Here is an 18,283-nt window from a genome sequence, read left to right as displayed (position 1 = left end):
TCTCACCAGGTAACCCTCTTGCTTTGCTCTGTGATAGAGTCTTTGTTTCCAGCGAGCTGGTCTCTGTAAGACTCTCTTCAACGGTAGACTCCCGAAGAGGGTATAAGAGTATCTATTAGCCTCATGTCTAGACTAAGTTCAGTTCTGAAAACAACAGAATCTAAGGGAACATCTTGGGCCTTTGGCTTTAAAACATTTGCCTGGTGGAAATCTTGCTTAAAACTGAAATGTCTGGAAGAAGGGAGCTTCAGCTGCAGTGGATACTGGTGAGGATCCAGATTTCAAAATGCCTTCAATCTCACATTTCAAGTTGCCTTTTTCTTCCTCCATGGAGAAAGAAATAATATGATCTGAGGGTTGATTCAGTTCTTAAAACCGTAGTGAAGAATGTTAACACAGGTCAAAATCTGGGATCTTCAACTTTTACTTCTCAGATATGATTACAGCCCATGCCTCTACTTCCTAATCAAGCCTCCATATCCAAGAGGCACTTCAGCAGTTGAACAAAAGTTTCCTCTAATTATCTGCTTTTCCTACTTTGAATTGACCAACCATGTATCTCTTCCTGGCTTTATCAAAGGGACTGCCAGGGTGGAAGCACAGCCAATTCTAAGCGAGTGGTAGTTAGCAGACTCAAAATTGATCATGCATTTTAGTCCCAGTAACTTGCAATTTCTACACCCTTTGATAACCCACTTTAAAGCACAAACCGCCTTTAATGACAAGGCTTAAAAGAGACGACCTTTCTGAACAAAATATGAAAGCTGAGAGGAGACAGTTCTTTTAAGGCCACTGTGGATGAGGATGACCTTGTGTTCTGAAACCTTCCCCCCGCATTTTTGATGTTTTTACCTTTCCTCTTTACTCTGGGAAAGAAAGCTAGGACAGCCCTGCCTTCCGCAGATGGGAATGTGCTTCAATGAGAAGACTGCTGATTGTCAGCTCCAGCTCACGGCCCCCTCTCTGCCCCTCTCTGCCGAGGCCTTTAATGAGGCCACGCATGGGTGTGTGCTGTCCTGCCGAGTCAGCCGCCTCGCGCTGCTCTGGGACGAGGTTTGACCCCAGCCCTCTCCCGCGGGCCACAAGTCGAGCGTCGCGCAGGCTAAGAAGCAAGCCCGTCCGCCTCTGCCACCTCCCTCTCATCCCCTTTTTTCTCTGTGGTGCCCCTGGGTGGCTGCCGTCTGGGGAGCTGATTGTTGAGCAGGGACACGGCCAAACCTGGGGTCAGAGCCCTGAAGTGGCTCACTACGGGGATGCGGAAACGGGGGTCAAACAAAGCCCTGAAATGTGCTGACGACTGAGGCCAGCGTTCACGTGAACCCTTCTCCAGCCGACCCCTTGTTGGACAGATGTGCTCACCAATGACACGGTGACCCCACAACTTTCCTCTGCTCAGTGAGGCCAGCCCCACCTGTTGGAGGCGGCGGGTCGACGTATGAGGGGCACAGGCGCCTGCTCAGGTACAGAGCCGCTAATAACTGCCAGAAATGCAGCTGAGTCAGGTATTGGTGATGAACAGTTGATCTTCCACCAGATAGAAAAAAGGATGACATGTCAGACGGCTTTACAATGAGGCGCACTGTCCCTAATGTATTCCCTGGGCACTCACTTCCTCTCCCAGTAACCACGGAAATACCGAGTGCCCCCCTCAGCAAGGAATCTGCAACGGGCTAAGCACAGTCTTTCCCTCCCTGTAGCAGAGAATGTTCACAGGAACATTCGTGTCGGCCACCTAATTCCTGTTACACAGAACCCAACCGACCAGTGTTTCAGTCCGCTGACTCCCAGAGCGAAACAGGATCTGGGTAATGTCAAAGGTCCACCTGCATTTGTAATTTCATAACCCTTGAAATAAGGAAAAGAAAGAATAGCAGGCAACTTTCCAAAACACTTACTGATATTTACTCACGGAGAACAAATACTCTGAGTGGGAGCCGGGCTCGAGCATACAACACCATCAGCAAAGCGCTCTCACTTCAAGCCGCTAATAACCGTCCTGCCTGACAAAACCTGCTGCCTGTCGACCCACTGTTCACGGTCCGGACAGAAGAACTAAAAATCAATCATGGCGTCACGATGGCTCCCTTCCGGGCACTGAGTCACAGTCTGGTACCGACTGCCTTCCCTTGTCAGGTCGTCGTAACAGCACACGACACTATTTCGCTTTTTCCCAAATAGTCCTTAGGCCAGTGCTACCATTTATTTTACAGGCAAGGAAACCCCGAGCGTGCAGAGCACAGAGACTGGCGTTCCTGGAGGAGGGGCCAGGGAAGCTCCGCAGGCAGCGAGCTGCCAGCTGAGACAGTTCAGCACAAGGGCTGGAGGCCGCTCACCGCCCGCGGCCAGCAGGCAGCGGTCAGGCTGACCTGCGCCTGGCTTTGGGCGCAGCTGTAAAATCTGCTGCTCCCTTATCATCCCCACGTCTCAGTCACAGCACAAAATCGGTAATTAATCCTCAGGCAGCAGACAATGACGATGGGTGTGGGAAAGAGAAAAGAATTTGAAAAACTGTAAATAAACGTCCTGCCCTGTCCTTTCACAGTAAACCAGATGACTCCCGCCCCGCCCACGGCCCAGAATTTTCCAGCAGCTCAGAGGGCCCGAGGCGCGCACCACAGCGCAGCCAAGAGAACGCGCCCATCCTCTGCAGCTCAGCATTTCCTTGGCAAGGTGGGGCTGACCCTTGAGTACAGAGCTGCTTCCTGGCCTCTGGGTGGGCACTAAAACGCCAGATTCTCTCCGCAGGCGGACCCGGCAAAGTCATTCCACCATCACTTGCCAGGGTATTGAGCGGCCTCCCAACCCATCTCAACGTTCGGAGGCTTCCGTAAGGAGCATCCATTGAGGTCATAATTCAACCACAGCCATAAAGTCAGAGGTCGAGCAGGTGACAGTAAAACCACAGCTGCCACCCAAGTCGCACCCTACTCGGCCTCTAGAGCCCACATGAGATCGGAGACCAGCGGGACGGGGACTCGGACTCATGTCAGTTGCCTCAGCGATTTTTATTCTAAAGAAACACACTACGTATGAATGTGATCTTTGACCTGACATAAGATATTTTCTCCCCATAGCATGATTTGAGATGGTCAGTATTTTCCAGAGAAAAAATACCATGTCATCTTTAGTCTAGCATATGAGGTGCAATAAAAATGTAGAAATAAAATCGATAAGTAAAAAATAATAGTTTAATAATATATGAACATGAAGATAATGCAAACACATTAATATTGATATGCTACAAACGTGATCTGGAGCAGTGGCAACTGGTAAAATTCTATGCAAAGGCATCCATGAGGCATTGCGACGATTCATTTCTTTCTCCCAAACCAGCAATTCTCAGGACACACTCAAATGTACACAAATATGGAAAGTGGAAATAAAGGAACATTAAAAAAAAAAAAATAGGCAGACACACAAAACCAGCCATTGCTGTATGAGTGATGGACGTTTTTATGATCTTAATTACATTTAAATATCAAAAAATGCCACTGGTCTCACAGTTTACTGAAATAATATCCGAATCTTCAAACCTGCTGGAAGAAATCTGCGGTGCAGCTGGGACGGCTGGATCCACCGCTCTCTCCGGGGTGATGTGGGGGGTCTCCACACGGTCACCTGAAAGGCAGATCCCAGAGTTACGGCTTTCCTGGCGTCCCGGCCCATCCGAAGTCACATATGCTCTAATTCAGGAGGAGCTGGATGTGGGGTGGGAGGGATGCTTGATGTCAAAACCAGTGTTGATGTTGTTCATCATCAACACCCAGAAGGGATCAAGTCCTCTCTATACCAAGGAACAGAAGCTTTTGAAAAGTGAACGAGTCACGAAGTTTTCACTTTTTAAAAAACGATTGAAGTCTAGCTGATTTACAATGCTGTTTCAGCTGTATAGCACACTGATTTAGGGGTGTGTGTGTGTGTGTGTGTGTGTGTATGTGCTTTTTCCGATTCTCTCCCCTTAGAGGCTGTGGCGAGACACTGAACACAGTCCCCTGTGCGGCACAGTAGGCCTCTGTCGTTTACTGGAGTCATGTATGGCAGCGTCTCCGGAGTTTTTACTTTTAATTCAATGCCAAATGGCTCAGCTTTTCATTGAACAAGGGGAGGGCTGTTGGGGCAGGTAAATGCAACCCAGGTCAGCGACGTCTCGAGAACCTTTGACCAGAATGGTCTCCTGCGTCCCTGAAACGGGGGCCCTGGGGTCACCAGGGTCCTGGCCAGCACGGTGACGTCACTGAGCCTTTATCTCTGGGACCTGGAGCTCCTGTGTCCACGCTGAGCTCAAGGGACGTGGGCCCTAAAGCAGTGGGCAACCAGGACCGCGTTCAGCCCACCATCTCAGGAGGGAGACCTGCTCCTTAAGCTGCAGCTGGGCTTGCAGAGCACATCCCGTCCTGACCCTGCCGCAGCCCAGGCCCGTCAGGGGCCGCTGACCCTCGCTGATAGCGCTGATGGAGCATGATGATGCTGGGGCGGGGGGAGGGCTCCTCCAGTACACGCTCTTCACTAAAAATTAGTCTTTTTCTAACACTGGTAAGTTTGTGCCTTTTAATGAAGACTCTAGCTCCCGGGCAGGAGCCTCCCAGGTGAAACGCACTGACTGGTCAGGAGGCCTGCGGGCGGCCGTACCTTCTGCTTTGGTAGGCGGTCAGCTCATCCTGTAGGACAGACGCCCGCTTCTGCAGGAAGTTAACCTGGAAAAGAGGCCCCGGGTGAGAGGAGGCACGGGGGGTTTCCTCGGCGACACGGGAGGGTCGCTGACCCCTGGGTGAAACACAGGCCCCTGGGAACCTGATGCTGTGGCTCCACATTTGACCACATCCACCCCCCCCCACCCCCCCCCCCCACCCCGGGAAGCCATCAGAGGCTGCAGAGGCGGGTCCACAGCCCACACCGCAGAGACGAGGGAGCTGGCCCACCCTGGCGGCTTTGTCTCCGCCTCCTCCATCACTTTCCGCCCCACGTCCTCCTGATCACTGGCCTTGACACAGGCCTTCTGCCCATGGCCCAGTCCCGGGCTCAGGGTCTCGGCCCCTGCCCACCTCGCCGCCTCTGCCTGCGAGCCGGTCAGCGGCCCCGCCTCTGTGTTCTCCTGCTCTGTTAGCACTGATCCAGCTGCCTGTGCAAGAGCCCTTCTGTGTGGGGCGGGTGGCGTTGGAGCACCTGTGTGCCCCCGTCTCCTTTTCAGGGCAGAGACGTGGCTGGCACCCCCGGCTGCTGACGGAAGGAACGAGTGAGAAGGAAGCAAATCGCCGCCTGCCGAGACCGCCGTCTGCCCCCGGGGAGTCCCCGGGGCTGCACAGGCTGTGCTCTGCTGTGCACTGTGCTTGGATCAGGCCAACTTGGGCTCAGTTCCTGGTGTGGCTCCCACGGTTCTAGAAAGTCCTTTTTGCTTCTGATGCTCACCTGTGAACTGGGGTGAACGACAGCCACTTGCCAAGGTCATGAGATGTCATGAAGGGACTAAATCTGGGGCAGGTGCCTAGTATTGAGCTCTAGGCCGGTACTGCCCATGGTCCCTGCCCTGACAGCCTGCCAGTGGAGCCAGGGCGAGGGGTGCGGGGACCTGAGCTGCCCCCAGGCCTGCAGGGTGCGGCCGAGGGGTCCCGAAGTGCAAAGCTCCGGCTCTGCCGCTGCACGATTAAAGACACCTGTGTCAGGTGGAAACTCAAAGGCGCTGTATACAACCGCTCGGGTGGTTTTCTGATGACCAACACTGCTGCTGAATGCAATCAGAGTCGGTGGCTTCCGATCACTTCGGAACTGTGTGCTCTCGTCCCTGGTCTGAATGGAAACCATGGTGACGGTGGCTCCTGAGCCACAGTTACGCAGGAGAGGCCAGCTGGCAAAGCGGAAAGCCTGCCTGCAGGAGCAGCATGTAGGGCTCATCTAAAGGGGTGCACGCCTCACCCTGGTCTCAAGGCTACCTGTTGCTCTAGTGTGCCCCGGGACAGTTCACGAGGTCCACTTACGTCCTCCTCCCTGCCCCCACCGTGCTTTGCGATTGGAATTCCAACAATTTTCACAAACACGGGCACCTGTGCTTTCAAAGTGAATCTTCCCCCTGCCCGGCCTGGGACTCTGCTGTGCAGCTGCTGACTTGGGGCCGGCACGCAGCTGACAGCCCTCACCTTCTGGGTCAACGTCCAGTTTTAGGAGCTGAAGCGCTTCTGTTACAGTGACTGATATGAAGGATAACAGAAGCCCTGCAGGTGGATATCAGATTTCTGTCTTTCTAAAACAACAACTCCTCTGAAGGTGCTAGGTCCCACACAGCCGGCCCCAAGGAAGGGCTCCTACGCAGTTAAGGGAGAACCGCACCTGAAGGAGAGCTTTTCATGTACCTAAAGATGACGTAACCCTCTCTAAGGACTTCCCCGGTGGTTCAGGGGGAAAGAATCCACCTGCAACGCAGGAGACGCGGGTTTGATCCCTGGGTACGGAAGATCCCCTGGAGGAGGGCAGGGCAACCCACTCCAGTGTTCTTGCCTGGAGAATCCTATGGACAGAGGAGCCTGGAGGGCTGCAGTCCATGGGGTCATAGAGTCGGACACGACTGAGGCTGAGCGTGCGCACAACCCCTTCTAGGTTAACCCTCTCCTGCCATGTCTGTTTTTGTTGGTAGGCGTGAGTATGGCCAGACTCCTTAGCTCCAGAAGTGGGAGCTAACCGTAGCATGAGGATGGATGTAATGGGCTTCTCATTTCAGGTAAGAGGCTTTTACTGAGGGGACAGAAAAGGCACAGCTCTCATGCGCCACGCATCCACCCCTCACATGTAAACAGACAATGCGAGTGGCCTTAAACTGGGTTATCGGTTTTCTTTGTAAATACATGTACTGGGCACCTTCTCTGTGGCAGGCACTGTTCTTGGCACAGAAAGCAGAGAAATTTTTCTCTTGCAGAGCTTCTCCAGGAAAAAAAAAAGTATGTTTTAAGTTTCTAAGTGTTTTAGAAATGGGAATATGTGAACTCTTTCTCATACTGAGTTAAAACATTTGATTTTTAAAAAAGTACCCATATAAAATCTAAAAAATTATGTATCTATAAAATATATACAGCAATTTATAAAACATGTTTTAGAGAAAGCTTATGTAGGAAGTTTTTTGCACTCATACTCAGCCACTAAGTCATGTTCGAGTCTTTGCGAGCCCATGGACTGCAGCCCACCAGGCTCCTCTGTCCTTGAGATTCTCCAGGCAAGAATGCTGGAGTGGGTTGCCCTGCCCTCCTCCAGGGGATCTTCCCAACTCAGGGATCGAACCTGAGTCTGCTGCACTGGCAGGTGGATTCTTTACCACTGAGCCACCAGGGAAGACCAGGAAGTTTTAGTATCAAAACTGAAGTCAATTTTATTTTTTATAAACTACCAAGAATTACATGTTTCAGCAGAAATCTTTAACCAAATTGTTTGAATACTATGTCATTACCCTACTTTGATCTTAAAATGCATCTTCTTATCTCTAATAATCATATAAAATACATCAGAATAAAAACACTTAGCCCTGTTTTTTTACTTCTTCACACATTCACATCGTAAGAAGTAAGCAACGTGCTAAGTGATTGCATTTCAGGCCTGGTACCAAGAATAAAAGGGTGAGTCTGTATTGGAATGTGGACTGTAAATAAAAGTAACCATAATTGAACTTTTCAATTTCAAGGATGCTTTCAAGAAAGCCTTATCAAGCAGAGAGTTCTTAAAATGGTCAGAAAAATTCTAAAACCTCCCCAAAACACAAAACACTTTATCCTGGCACCAAGTTATTCCACAACACGGCACTGATTTCTGGCACCAGTTCGGAAGAAGCTTATTAATTAAAACGTGCAGCCAGCCACCTGAGCCCACAGGATGCTTCTGAGTTCTAGGCATTACCTGTGACTTTAGGGAGGAGATGGTGTCTTCAAGTTCTTGTCTTAGAGATGCCGGCATCAACCCTTTAAATTTTGTTTCATATTCTTGTCGTATGTAAGTTATCTAGAGTGAAAAAACAGCAAATTTTTTTAACCACAGAAATGACTGGTTTGAATTTAAGAAATCACAGGAACATATCATTACAAAGGTAAGTTTGTTACATGAAGTCAGAAGCCAGACAGCTGGCATGTGATATGGGGAAACACAGTCACAAACTGAAAAGGCAGCCGGTCATCCTGGAGCCTGCGGGAGGCGGTCCCTGCAGCAGCATGTTGTTTCGCGAAAAGCCCCGTCAGCACAGCTTTCAGCAGTAAGTAAGGAAAACACGTGTCCTCTGCTCTCACGATGCACGCACGATGCTGACCCTACATCCTCTTCTCGTTTGGGGAGTGGATGCTGGGCCCGCTATGCTGTGTGTGAGGATGACCCGTAGCGCGTGGTCAGGTGGCTCAGACACTCCCCCACGCTGTCTCGGTGCCTGGGTGCTTGGTACCGTCACGTGATTATGAAGACACAAGGGAAGGAAAACCTGCACAGCCACGTCTCCAAGTGCCCCCAGACGTGTAGACCAGGGCACAGCACCCTCGGCACCACGAGTATGTCTGATTCACGAGTTTCCCGCTGCCTCTAGAATACATCCAGGGCTTATTCTGCGAACAGGTGGCCACTGGGCTCGTCAAGCTACAAACAGGCACCGAAGGTGGAGGGAAGTCTGCGAGCCTGTGTCTGAGCAGGATGGAGAGGCGAGTCTGTGTGTGGAGGACAGTCTGGGAGCCTGTGTCTGAGCAGGATGCAGAGGCGAGTCTGTGTGTGGAGGACAGTCTGGGAGCCTGTGTCTGAGCAGGATGCAGAGGCGAGTCTGTGTGTGGAGGACAGTCTGGGAGCCTGTGTCTGAGCAGGATGCAGAGGCGAGTCTGTGTGTGGAGGACAGTCTGGGAGCCTGCGTCTGAGCAGGATGCAGAGGCGAGTCTGTGTGTGGAGGACAGTCTGGGAGCCTGCGTCTGAGCAGGATGCAGAGGCGAGTCTGTGTGTGGAGGACAGTCTGGGAGCCTGTGTCTGAGCAGGATGCAGAGGCGAGTCTGTGTGTGGAGGACAGTCTGGGAGCCTGTGTCTGAGCAGGATGCAGAGGCGTGTCTGTGTGTGAGTCTGAGTGCAATTGTCCTTCCTGCTGTCTTTCTCCAGCTCTGTCTATTCCTTTCTCCTAGTCTGAGATGCTGTGGAATTTGAAAATTTGTTCCATGTGTTGTGGGGACTTAACTGAATATTAAAGCTGAATTGCAGTGTACCCCACAGACGATTCATTGGACACACCTGGAAACAGGCACCTGACTATGAAAGTAAGTGCAGCTGAGTTCAGTTAGACAAGTCAATGGACTTCTTGAGTATGTTAAAACTGCTAGCCTTTAATTCCAAAAGTCTCTTACACTAGACTAAATTAAGGAAGAAATGTGCTCTAATAGTTTATTTTACTTCCTACTCAAGTCCCATTGCAAGTGTTCTTGAATGTAATTTTTTAAATTTTTGGCAAAGTACTTTTTGAGGTATGTTATAATCTTGTGATTTATATCCAAAGGGAAAAGAAAAAGGATGAAAATGATCTTCCCCACTGATGAAATGTTTGATTCTTCCCATTTTATCTTCTTGGACTTAAGTCCAATAGTAACATCTGTCAACTGACTTAAATGAAAGGCAAACACCAGGAAAAACACATGACTTGTAAGTCAGACCTTAGGGGCAGCCTCAGCAGGTCTCACAGGCTATGGTATATTGACTGTTTTTTTCTATCACTCAATGCTGGCTCTGGAATTTTGAGCTACTACTCTATTTTACAAAACAATTGTATGTATTTATTTTTGCCTGTGCTGGGTCTTCACTGCCGAGAGGGCATTCTCTAGTTGTGGCGAGCAGGGGCTATTCTCCAGGTGCGGTGTGTGGGCGTCTCATTGACTGGCGTCTGGTTGCTGAGCAGGGGCTCTACGCACACGGGCTCAGCAGGTGAGGCTCCTGGGCTCTACAGTAGTTCTGACCCACGGGCCTGGCTGCTGTCTGTGGTATGCGGGATCTTCCCAGACCAGGGATTGAAGCTGTGTCTCCTCGCCCTGTGTTGGCAGGCAGATTCTCTACTGCTGAGCCACCAGGGAAGCCCTGACCAACCGCCTTTAAAATTGCTCACGTTTGCTCTAGTCTCTCTGTCCCTGCTTGTTGGCAGTGTCTGCCCACAACCTGTCCATGTGAAATACATCTTGGCTGGGTATAAAAACGATCCTGTCCAGTTTCTCTCTCAGAAAGACAGACGCATATCAGTGTGTTCTTTAAATGCTTTGGCATTATGAAGAACTATTTGTTTCAAAGAACTGTAATTTGTCTGAATCTTTTCCCTGCTTCTTGGGTAATTTCCCATTTGGTCTATGTTCTAATTTGATTTTTGCTTATATTCTTTCTCTCTCAATCTAGCAAGGATCTTATGCTAACTCCTTTCTCTTAAAAAAAGTGAAAATTTCATTTCTGAATGGGACCGATTTCTGAATGGGAGCGATTTTTCTGGATGTTGAGGTAGGGGAGTGAGCGGGGCAGCCATGATTCACTGTTGCTTCTGCAGCACCCTTTGACCAAACCTATCATTTCATCTCACCTCAAGGACAGCATGGCAACCCACTCCAATATTCTTGCCTGGGAAAACCCATGGACAGAGAAGCCTGGTGGGCTACAGTCCATGGGGTCTGAAAGGGTCAGAGACAACTGAGTGACTGAAAAACAGCAAAAGGCACCTTGGCCAACCTCTTAACATGGGCTGGAGTTCACAGGAAGCAGAACATACCCAAAGACACACAGCTGGGCTCCTGTGACCAGCACCTGTGCCAGATGAGACAGGAAATGGGGGCCAGAGGGCAGTCCACCTTCAGGCTTTTAAGACAGGCTGGGGTTCTGGTGACTTCCCTGGTGGTCCAGTGGTTTGGAATCTGCACTTTCACTGCTGAGGGTTTGATCCCTGGTAGGGGAACTAAGGTCCTGAATGCAAAAGTAGGAAGTCAAGAAACACCTGGAGTAACAGGCAAATTTGGCCTTGGAATACGGAATGAAGCAGGGCAAAGACTAATAGAGTTTTGCCAAGAAAATGCACTGGTCACAGCAAACACCCTCTTCCAACAACACAAGAGAAGACTCTACACATGGACATCACCAGATGGTCAACACCGAAATCAGATTGATTATATTATTTGCAGCCAAAGATGGAGAAGCTCTATACAGTCAACAAAACAAGACCAGGGGCTGACTGTGGCTCAGATCATGAACTCCTTATTGCCAAATTCAGACGTAAATTGAAGAAAGTAGAGAAAACCACTAGACCATTCAGGTACGACCTAAATCAAATCCCTTATGATTATACAGTGGAAGTGAGAAATAGATTTAAGGGCCTAGATCTGATAGATAGAGTGCCTGATGAACTATGGACTGAGGTTCATGACATTGTACAGGAGACAGGGATCAAGACCATCCCCATGGAAAGAAATGCAAAAAAGCAAAATGGCTGTCTGGGGAGGCCTTACAAATAGCTGTGAAAAGAAGAGAAGCAAAAGCAAAGGAGAAAAGGAAAGATATAAGCATCTGAATGCAGAGTTCCAAAGAATAGCAACAAGAGATAAGAAAGCCTTCCTCAGTGATCAATGCAGTGAAATAGAGGAAAACAACAGAATGGGAAAGACTAGAGATCTCTTCAAGAAAATTAGAGATACCAAGGGACCATTTCATGCAAAGATGGGCTCGATAAAGGACAGAAATGGTATGGACCTAACAGAAGCACAAGATATTAAGAAGAGGTGGCAAGAATACACAGAAGAACTGTACAAAAAAGATCTTCACGACCCAGATAATCACGATGGTGTGATCACTGACCTAGAGCCAAACATCCTGGAATGTGAAGTCAAATGGGCCATAGAAAGCATCACTACGAACAAAGCTAGTGGAGGTGATGGAATTCCAGTTGAGCTATTTCAAATCCTGAAAGATGCTGCTGCAAAAGTGCTGCACTCAATATGCCAGCAAATTTGGAAAACTCAGCAGTGGCCACAGGACTGGAAAAGTTCAGTTTTCATTCCAATCCCAAAGAAAGGCAATGCCAAAGAATGCTCAAACTACCGCACAATTGCACTCATCTCATGTGCTAGTAAAGTAATGCTCAAAATTCTCCAAGCCAGGCTTCAGCAATACGTGAACTGTGAACTTCCTGATGTTCAAGCTGGTTTTAGAAAAGGCAGAGGAACCAGAGATTAAATTGCCAACATCTGCTGGATCATGGAAAAAGCAAGAGAGTTCCAGAAAAACATCTATTTCTGCTTTATTGACTATGCCAAAGCCTTTGACTGTCACAATAAACTGTAGAAAATTCTGAAAGAGATGGGAATACCAGACCACCTGATCTGCCTCTTGAGAAATCTGTATGCAGGTCAGGAAGCAACAGTTAGAACTGGACCTGGAACAACAGACTGGTTCCAAATAGGAAAAGGAGTACATCAAGGCTGTATATTGTCACCCTGCTTATTTAATTATATGCAGAGTACAGTATGAGGAACGCTGGACTGGAAGAAACACAAGCTGGAATCAAGATTGCCGGGAGAAATATCAATAACCTCAGATATGCAGATGACACCACCCTTATGGCAGAAAGTGAAGAGGAACTCAAAAGCCTCTTGATGAAAGTGAAAGAGGAGAGTGAAAAAGTTGGCTTAAAGCTCAACATTCAGAAAACGAAGATCATGGCATCCGGTCCCATCACTTCATGGGAAATAGATGGGGAAACAGTGGAGACAGTGTCAGACTTTATTTTTCTCGGCTCCAAAATCACTGCATATGGTGACTACAGCCATGAAATTAAAAGACGCTTACTCCTTGGAAGGAAAGTTATGGCCAACCTAGATAGCATATTCAAAAGCAGAGACGTTACTTTGCCAACAAAGGTTAATCTAGTCAAGGCTATGGTTTTTCCAGAGGTCATGTATGGATGTGAGAGTTGGACTGTGAAGAAGGCTGAGTGCCGAAGAATTGATGCTTTGAACTGTGGTGTTGGAGAAGAGTCTTGAGAGTCCCTTGGACTGCAGGGATATCCAACCAGTCCATTCTGAAGGAGATCAGCCCTGGGATTTCTTTGGAAGGGATGAAAAGCTGAAACTCCAGTACTTTGGCCACCTCATACAAAGAGTTGACTCATTGGAAAAGACTCTGATGCTGGGAGGGCTTGGGGGCAGGAGGAGAAGGGGATGACAGAGGATGAGATGGCTGGATGGCATCACTGACTCGATGGATGTGAGTTTGAGTGAACTCCGGGGGATGGTGATGGACAGGGAGGCCTGGCGTGCTGTGATTCATGGGGTCGCAAAGAGTTGGACACGACTGAGTGACTGAACTGAACTGAACTGAACTGTGGCCAAAAAAAAAAAAAAAATAGAGGCTGCAGTTTCTGTTTTTACAGATTGGATAAATCAGTACTTTGGCTTGGTCCATTTGGACAGACGTGAGAGTAGAATTTCTGTTAGGAACAGTCTGGTTAAATGCCCTTTAAAAGCCTTGTGTGTGCTGCCCCTGGCTCAGACAAAACCCACACGACCTTAAGACTCAGCACAGAGAGAGGAGCGCGTGTGCTGGTCGATGAGGAAGGAGGCGCCTTGTCTTCTTCATTGTTATTCTCACCAATGTGCTTCTCCACGAATGTCTCTGCGCATTCTTCATAAAACTGTTGCCCACATCTTCTTTAAAACACACCAAGCCAACAAAGGTCAAATCAAGAGCAGGAAGATTTTGTTCGTATTAAAAATGTACTGAGATCTAGAAACATATTCAGATGACGTCTGAGAAGAACTCACTGTGGAGAGTAAAAAAGACAAAGAAGAAAGCCCTCTGCCAGCGCTGGGGGCAGCGGGCTGCTCCATCCTTGGCGGCACAGTTTTTTTCTTGACTTCAGTGATGGAGGAACATCACTCTCTAAATTTAGAAATAAAGACCCTAAACACCGTGCTGATGAGATGACTGACAACGCTTCACATGGCCCTTCTGCCTGTTCATTGGTCCTTACGGTAAAACATACTATGGTGAAAACTTTACTACCCTGTCTATACGTGAAGACAAACAGCAAGGGTCTTCTCTTCCTCGGATGGAGTTCTCAGGTGTATGCTTGCTTTATTTGCGACCATCGGCGGCTGCTCTCAGGAGCATCTCTCTGGGCAGCTCGAGTGGTGACTGAGACTTCCGGGCAGTTCCCTCCCTGCCCTGTATCTTGCCCATGAATTTAACACTGACCCTGGGCTTCCCTGCTGGCTCAGTGGTAAACAGTCCACCTGCAATGCAGGAGAGCCCGGTTTGATTCCTGGGTTGGGAAGATCCCCTGGAGAAGGGATAGGCTGCCCACTCCAGTATTCTTGGGCTCCCCTTGTGGCTAAGCTGGTAAACAATCCACCTGCAATACGAGAGACCTGGGTTTGATCCCTGGGTTGGGAAGATTCCCCTGGAGAAGGGAAAGGCTACCCACTCCAGTCTTCTGACTTGGAGAATTCCATGGACTGTATAGAACACGGGGTTGCAAAGAGTTGGACATGACTGAGTGACTTTCACTTTCACTTCGGCAGCAACAAGTCTGAGATTTTGGAATAAAGATACTATTTTACCCTGCATTACGGAATGCTTTCCCCGCCCCCAACTTTGAGAAAATCTTTCCATAATACCTCCTCGATTTCAGTGACTTCTGTTGCCACATCACAGGCTTTTCCATGCCCGCTCTGCTGGCCCCTGGACCTCTAGCTCCCTGGCAAGCCGGGCCCTCCCCCACTGCTGGGACAATAGGTAAGGACAGGAGGGACCTGGGGTCTGAGGCCCAGAATGTGGAAGCAGCTGGATTTTTCTCCCGAGCTCAGCCCTGTCTTCAGACCTCGGGACCTGGGAGGGGCCAGCTTCATTAACTCCATTTGGGCGGCCTGGCATTGCCCACTGTTCGAGGTCCAGCCAGGATGGAGTGCGGGCTGTGACATGGAGCTGCTGGGACAGGCGCTTCCTCTTCTGTGGTTTGAGCCTGGAAGTGCAGGCCAGGAGCTGCTCGCGGTTGTCCTGCAACCACGAGGAAGAGAATTGCTGAGAATGGAGCCAACGATAAGGAAACAGCCTCAAAACGGAGCGCAAGCCCCCGGCTTCTGGCCACAGAACTTGCGTGACTGGATCAGGCCTCCCTTGAAGCCAGCGCTGCGGCTCAGTTACACGGAACAAAGCATTCTCACTGTTTAAACCAGTATGAGTTTCAAGCAGCTATTTCTACTGGATTACGTGAAAACTGCCAGGGCCTGGACTGTGCGCCTGATGACGAGCTGGCCCGGCCGCCCAGCCGGGGACAAGGATGCGTGGTGACGACGTGGCGCCGGCTGATGGCCAGGGGGGCTCAGCCTGACCGAGCCGCCGCCATCGCCAGCCTCCCTGCCCACCTAGTGTCCCTGCTCCCACTAAGGGGGAGTGCTCCCCCATCTCTCTTGCTGATTCAGCCGGACTGGACACACTCATTCCACTGGTCTTCTGGGCCAGACTCCAGCTCAGGGCACCTGTTGCAGCCTGCTTTCTTCACCAGAGGCTGCAGAGAGTAAACAACAACAACAACAACACACACACACACACACACACACACACACACACACACACACGCAGTCTTGATGGGGTCAGCTACAAATTCCCACTGTGGCCTCGGTGGCCCCTCTCTGCTCCTGGCCTCTGTGGGCACCGTCAGGGCTTTGCCCACACGCCTTCATTGATGAGAGACCGTCGTGTCCAGCAGCCCACTCGCTGGTGGATGGCCAGCAGCCTTCCCAGGACCCGCCTGGCGGAGATGTGCACAGAAAATGCCCCTGGTTCACGGAGCTCAAGCGGAGGGCTGAGTGCTCTCTGTGGCTCCTGCTGCTGCAAGCAAGGTACCAAGTGACAAAGAGCCGCGACTGAAGGGTGGGTCCTCTCGCAGCAAGCCGTGCCCGATCTCCCCAAACCACCAACTGGCTTCACGAGAGAAATGCCAGTGGTCACCTCTGTTTTCATGCTAAAGCACTTGTAACAAACACTGCGAGCTCCCACCGATGGAGAGGTGCACTCACTCCTGAGCGCTCCCGAATGAGCAGCGCAGAGGCTGGCCCCAGGCTCTCGTTCCTCGGCACTCCCTCCCCTCATCACAGACTTCACGTGAACCAAGCACAGCCAGTAATTCCTTCTCTTTGGATCCTTAGGGTATTCTTTAAGCACGGGCACCCGGTCTGAGGGGAATGTCACGTGGAGTCAGAGGAGTGTCTGGGAAACACTTCACATCTGGTCTTGCACCGCTGGCCTGGAAGCACCCAGAGCACACGCCTGGTTCTGGGCACCTGTGGCATGCGGGGCGGGCTGGGCTGCAGCCTCGGGGGGAACCCACACCCAGCGCTGCCTCGAGGAATGAGACGCTGGAGTCACTTCTTTGTACCGGTGTCATGACCTCTATAATACTTCTTAAGCGGAGGACAAAGATGGGCCCACTGAGCCTTAACCGTGATTTAAATCCGACCTGACAGAACTGAAGCCCAGAAGTCCAGGAGGCAAGTGGCTGAACAAGCTTAGGAGAACGCCCAGGGAGCCAAGTGGAGAAGCCCAGGGAACTGCAGAGTGGCCACAGTTTCAGGGCAACAGGTGGGGGAATAAAGCAGTATTTTCCGAGTTGGTATCTGTTATAGGATTGACTAAAACTGTGACTAAAATCACTGAGGATTTGGGTGGTCATTAATTCTAGGAACAGTTCAGTTCAGTCGCTCAGTCATATCCAACTCTTTGCAATCCTATGGACCGCAGCATGCCAGGCTTCCCTGTCCATCACCAACTCCCGGAGTTTACTCAAACTCATGTCCATTGAGTCGGTGTTGCCATCCAACCATCTCATCCTCTGTCATCCCCTTCTCCTCCTGCCCTCAATCCTTCCCAGCATCAGGGTCTTTTCCAATGAGTAGGTTCTTTGAATCAGGTGGCCAAAGTATTGGAGTTTCAGCTTTAGCATCAGTCCTTCCAATGCATATTCAGGACTGATTTCCTTTAGGATTGACTAGTTTGATCTCCTTGCAGTCCAAGGGACTCTCACGACTCTTCTCCAACACCACAGTTCAAAAGCATGAATTCTTTGGCACTCAGCCTTCATTATGGTCTAACTCTCACATCCATACATGACTACTGGAAAAACCATAGCTTTGACTAGATAGACCTTTGTTGGCAAAGTCATGTCTCTGCTTTGCAACATGCTGTCTACATTGGTCATAGCTTTTCTTCTAAGGAGCAAGCATCTTTTAATTTCATGGCTGCAGTCACCATCCGCAGTGATTTTGGAGCCCCCCAAAATAAAGTCTGTCACTGTTTCCATTGTTTCCCCATCTGTTTGCCATGAAGTGATGGGACCGGATGCCATGATCTTAGTTTTTTGAATGTTAAGTTTAAGCCAGCTTTTTCACCCTCCTCTTTCACTTTCATTAAGAGCCTCTTTAGCTCCTCTTTGCTTTCTGCCATAAGGGTGGTGTTGCCTGCATATCTGAGGTTATTGATATTTCAGGTCTGTGTTAAATTTCATCCATCCAAACAACATGGAAAGGGGATGAAGATGAGCTCTGATATTTGAACACTGAGGATAAACCTGCAGAACCTCAAAGACGGAGGCAGCATCAGAGGCCACACGGCCGGGCTCTCCAGGGTCTCCCTCCGCCTGGGAAGGTCTGCCTGGCAGCTCCCTGCCCTTCAGATGGAGCCCTGCACCCAGGACACTTAGGGACGTCACTGCATTTCAATAAAATAGAAGTTGGTGACGAGCCCATTTAGGAAATTTTATTTTTGATTAGTAAACAGTTCTCACATGGGGCCTTGCGATTGACCGGCTGGGGCCTCCAGGTGTGCGGAGTGTCCAACGCGCACAGTAAGCGTGACTCTAGGTCTGGAACCTCCTGCCCACACCCAGGGGCCCTTGTCACCCCAGGGACTTGTATTTCAGCAGTTTTCTTCTCATAAGTCTGATCCCCAACCTGGAAAACCCTCAGTTTGTAGTTAAGCACTCAGAGTCCATATAATTCATAACCACGAAGGCAAAGAAAACCCTAAAACTGCCCAACTGCATGTAGCTTTTGGGGAGCAGCATCCCTGGGATTTCAGAGGCCGACAAGGAATCAAGCGCCTCCGACACCGCCAGTCAGACCCAGGGCCCCACCTCCTGGGCGGGCCGGCGGGGCGTCTTCCGCTCTGCTGCTGCTGGAATGTCACTCGTTCCCCTGCTTGGGGTCCAGCGCTGCCGGTCCACGGGGGACAGGCTGGCGCTCGGCTGAGGATGGGCGTGGAGGCTCCCCCGGCTGCCCAC

The 18,283-nt window shown here is 50.1% G+C and overlaps 1 protein-coding gene and 1 long non-coding RNA gene across 12 annotated transcripts in view; one reads left to right on the top strand and one right to left on the bottom strand.

Moving 5' to 3' along the window:
- Positions 1-3,166: 3,166 nt before the first annotated feature.
- Positions 3,167-18,283, bottom strand: part of CEP112 (centrosomal protein 112) — a 326,687-nt gene continuing 311,570 nt past the window's right edge. For all 10 annotated transcript variants that reach the window (XM_025279329.3, XM_025279335.3, XM_025279324.3 and 7 more), the window contains 3 exons: positions 7,873-7,974; positions 4,630-4,694; positions 3,167-3,618 (listed from right to left, as the gene is read on the bottom strand). In XM_025279329.3, the coding sequence (XP_025135114.3) occupies positions 3,615-3,618; positions 4,630-4,694; positions 7,873-7,974 (171 nt within the window). In that variant the 3' untranslated portion in view covers positions 3,167-3,614. The remainder of the gene's footprint in view (positions 3,619-4,629; positions 4,695-7,872; positions 7,975-18,283) is intronic.
- LOC123332487 lies at positions 6,082-17,621 on the top strand. Of its 2 annotated transcripts, none has more exons than XR_006549249.2 (3): positions 6,082-6,212; positions 6,626-6,709; positions 17,492-17,621. It is a non-coding gene; the product is annotated as an uncharacterized LOC123332487 (long non-coding RNA). The 2 variants fall into 2 exon arrangements; XR_006549250.2 differs by lacking the exon at positions 6,082-6,212 and adding an exon at positions 6,276-6,437.

The sequence above is a fragment of the Bubalus bubalis genome, chromosome 3 (genome assembly GCF_019923935.1).
Source record: "Bubalus bubalis isolate 160015118507 breed Murrah chromosome 3, NDDB_SH_1, whole genome shotgun sequence".
Taxonomy (NCBI): Eukaryota; Metazoa; Chordata; class Mammalia; order Artiodactyla; family Bovidae; genus Bubalus; species Bubalus bubalis.
Note: the sequence above shows the minus strand (reverse complement) of the source record. Positions and strands in the feature narration are given on the sequence as shown.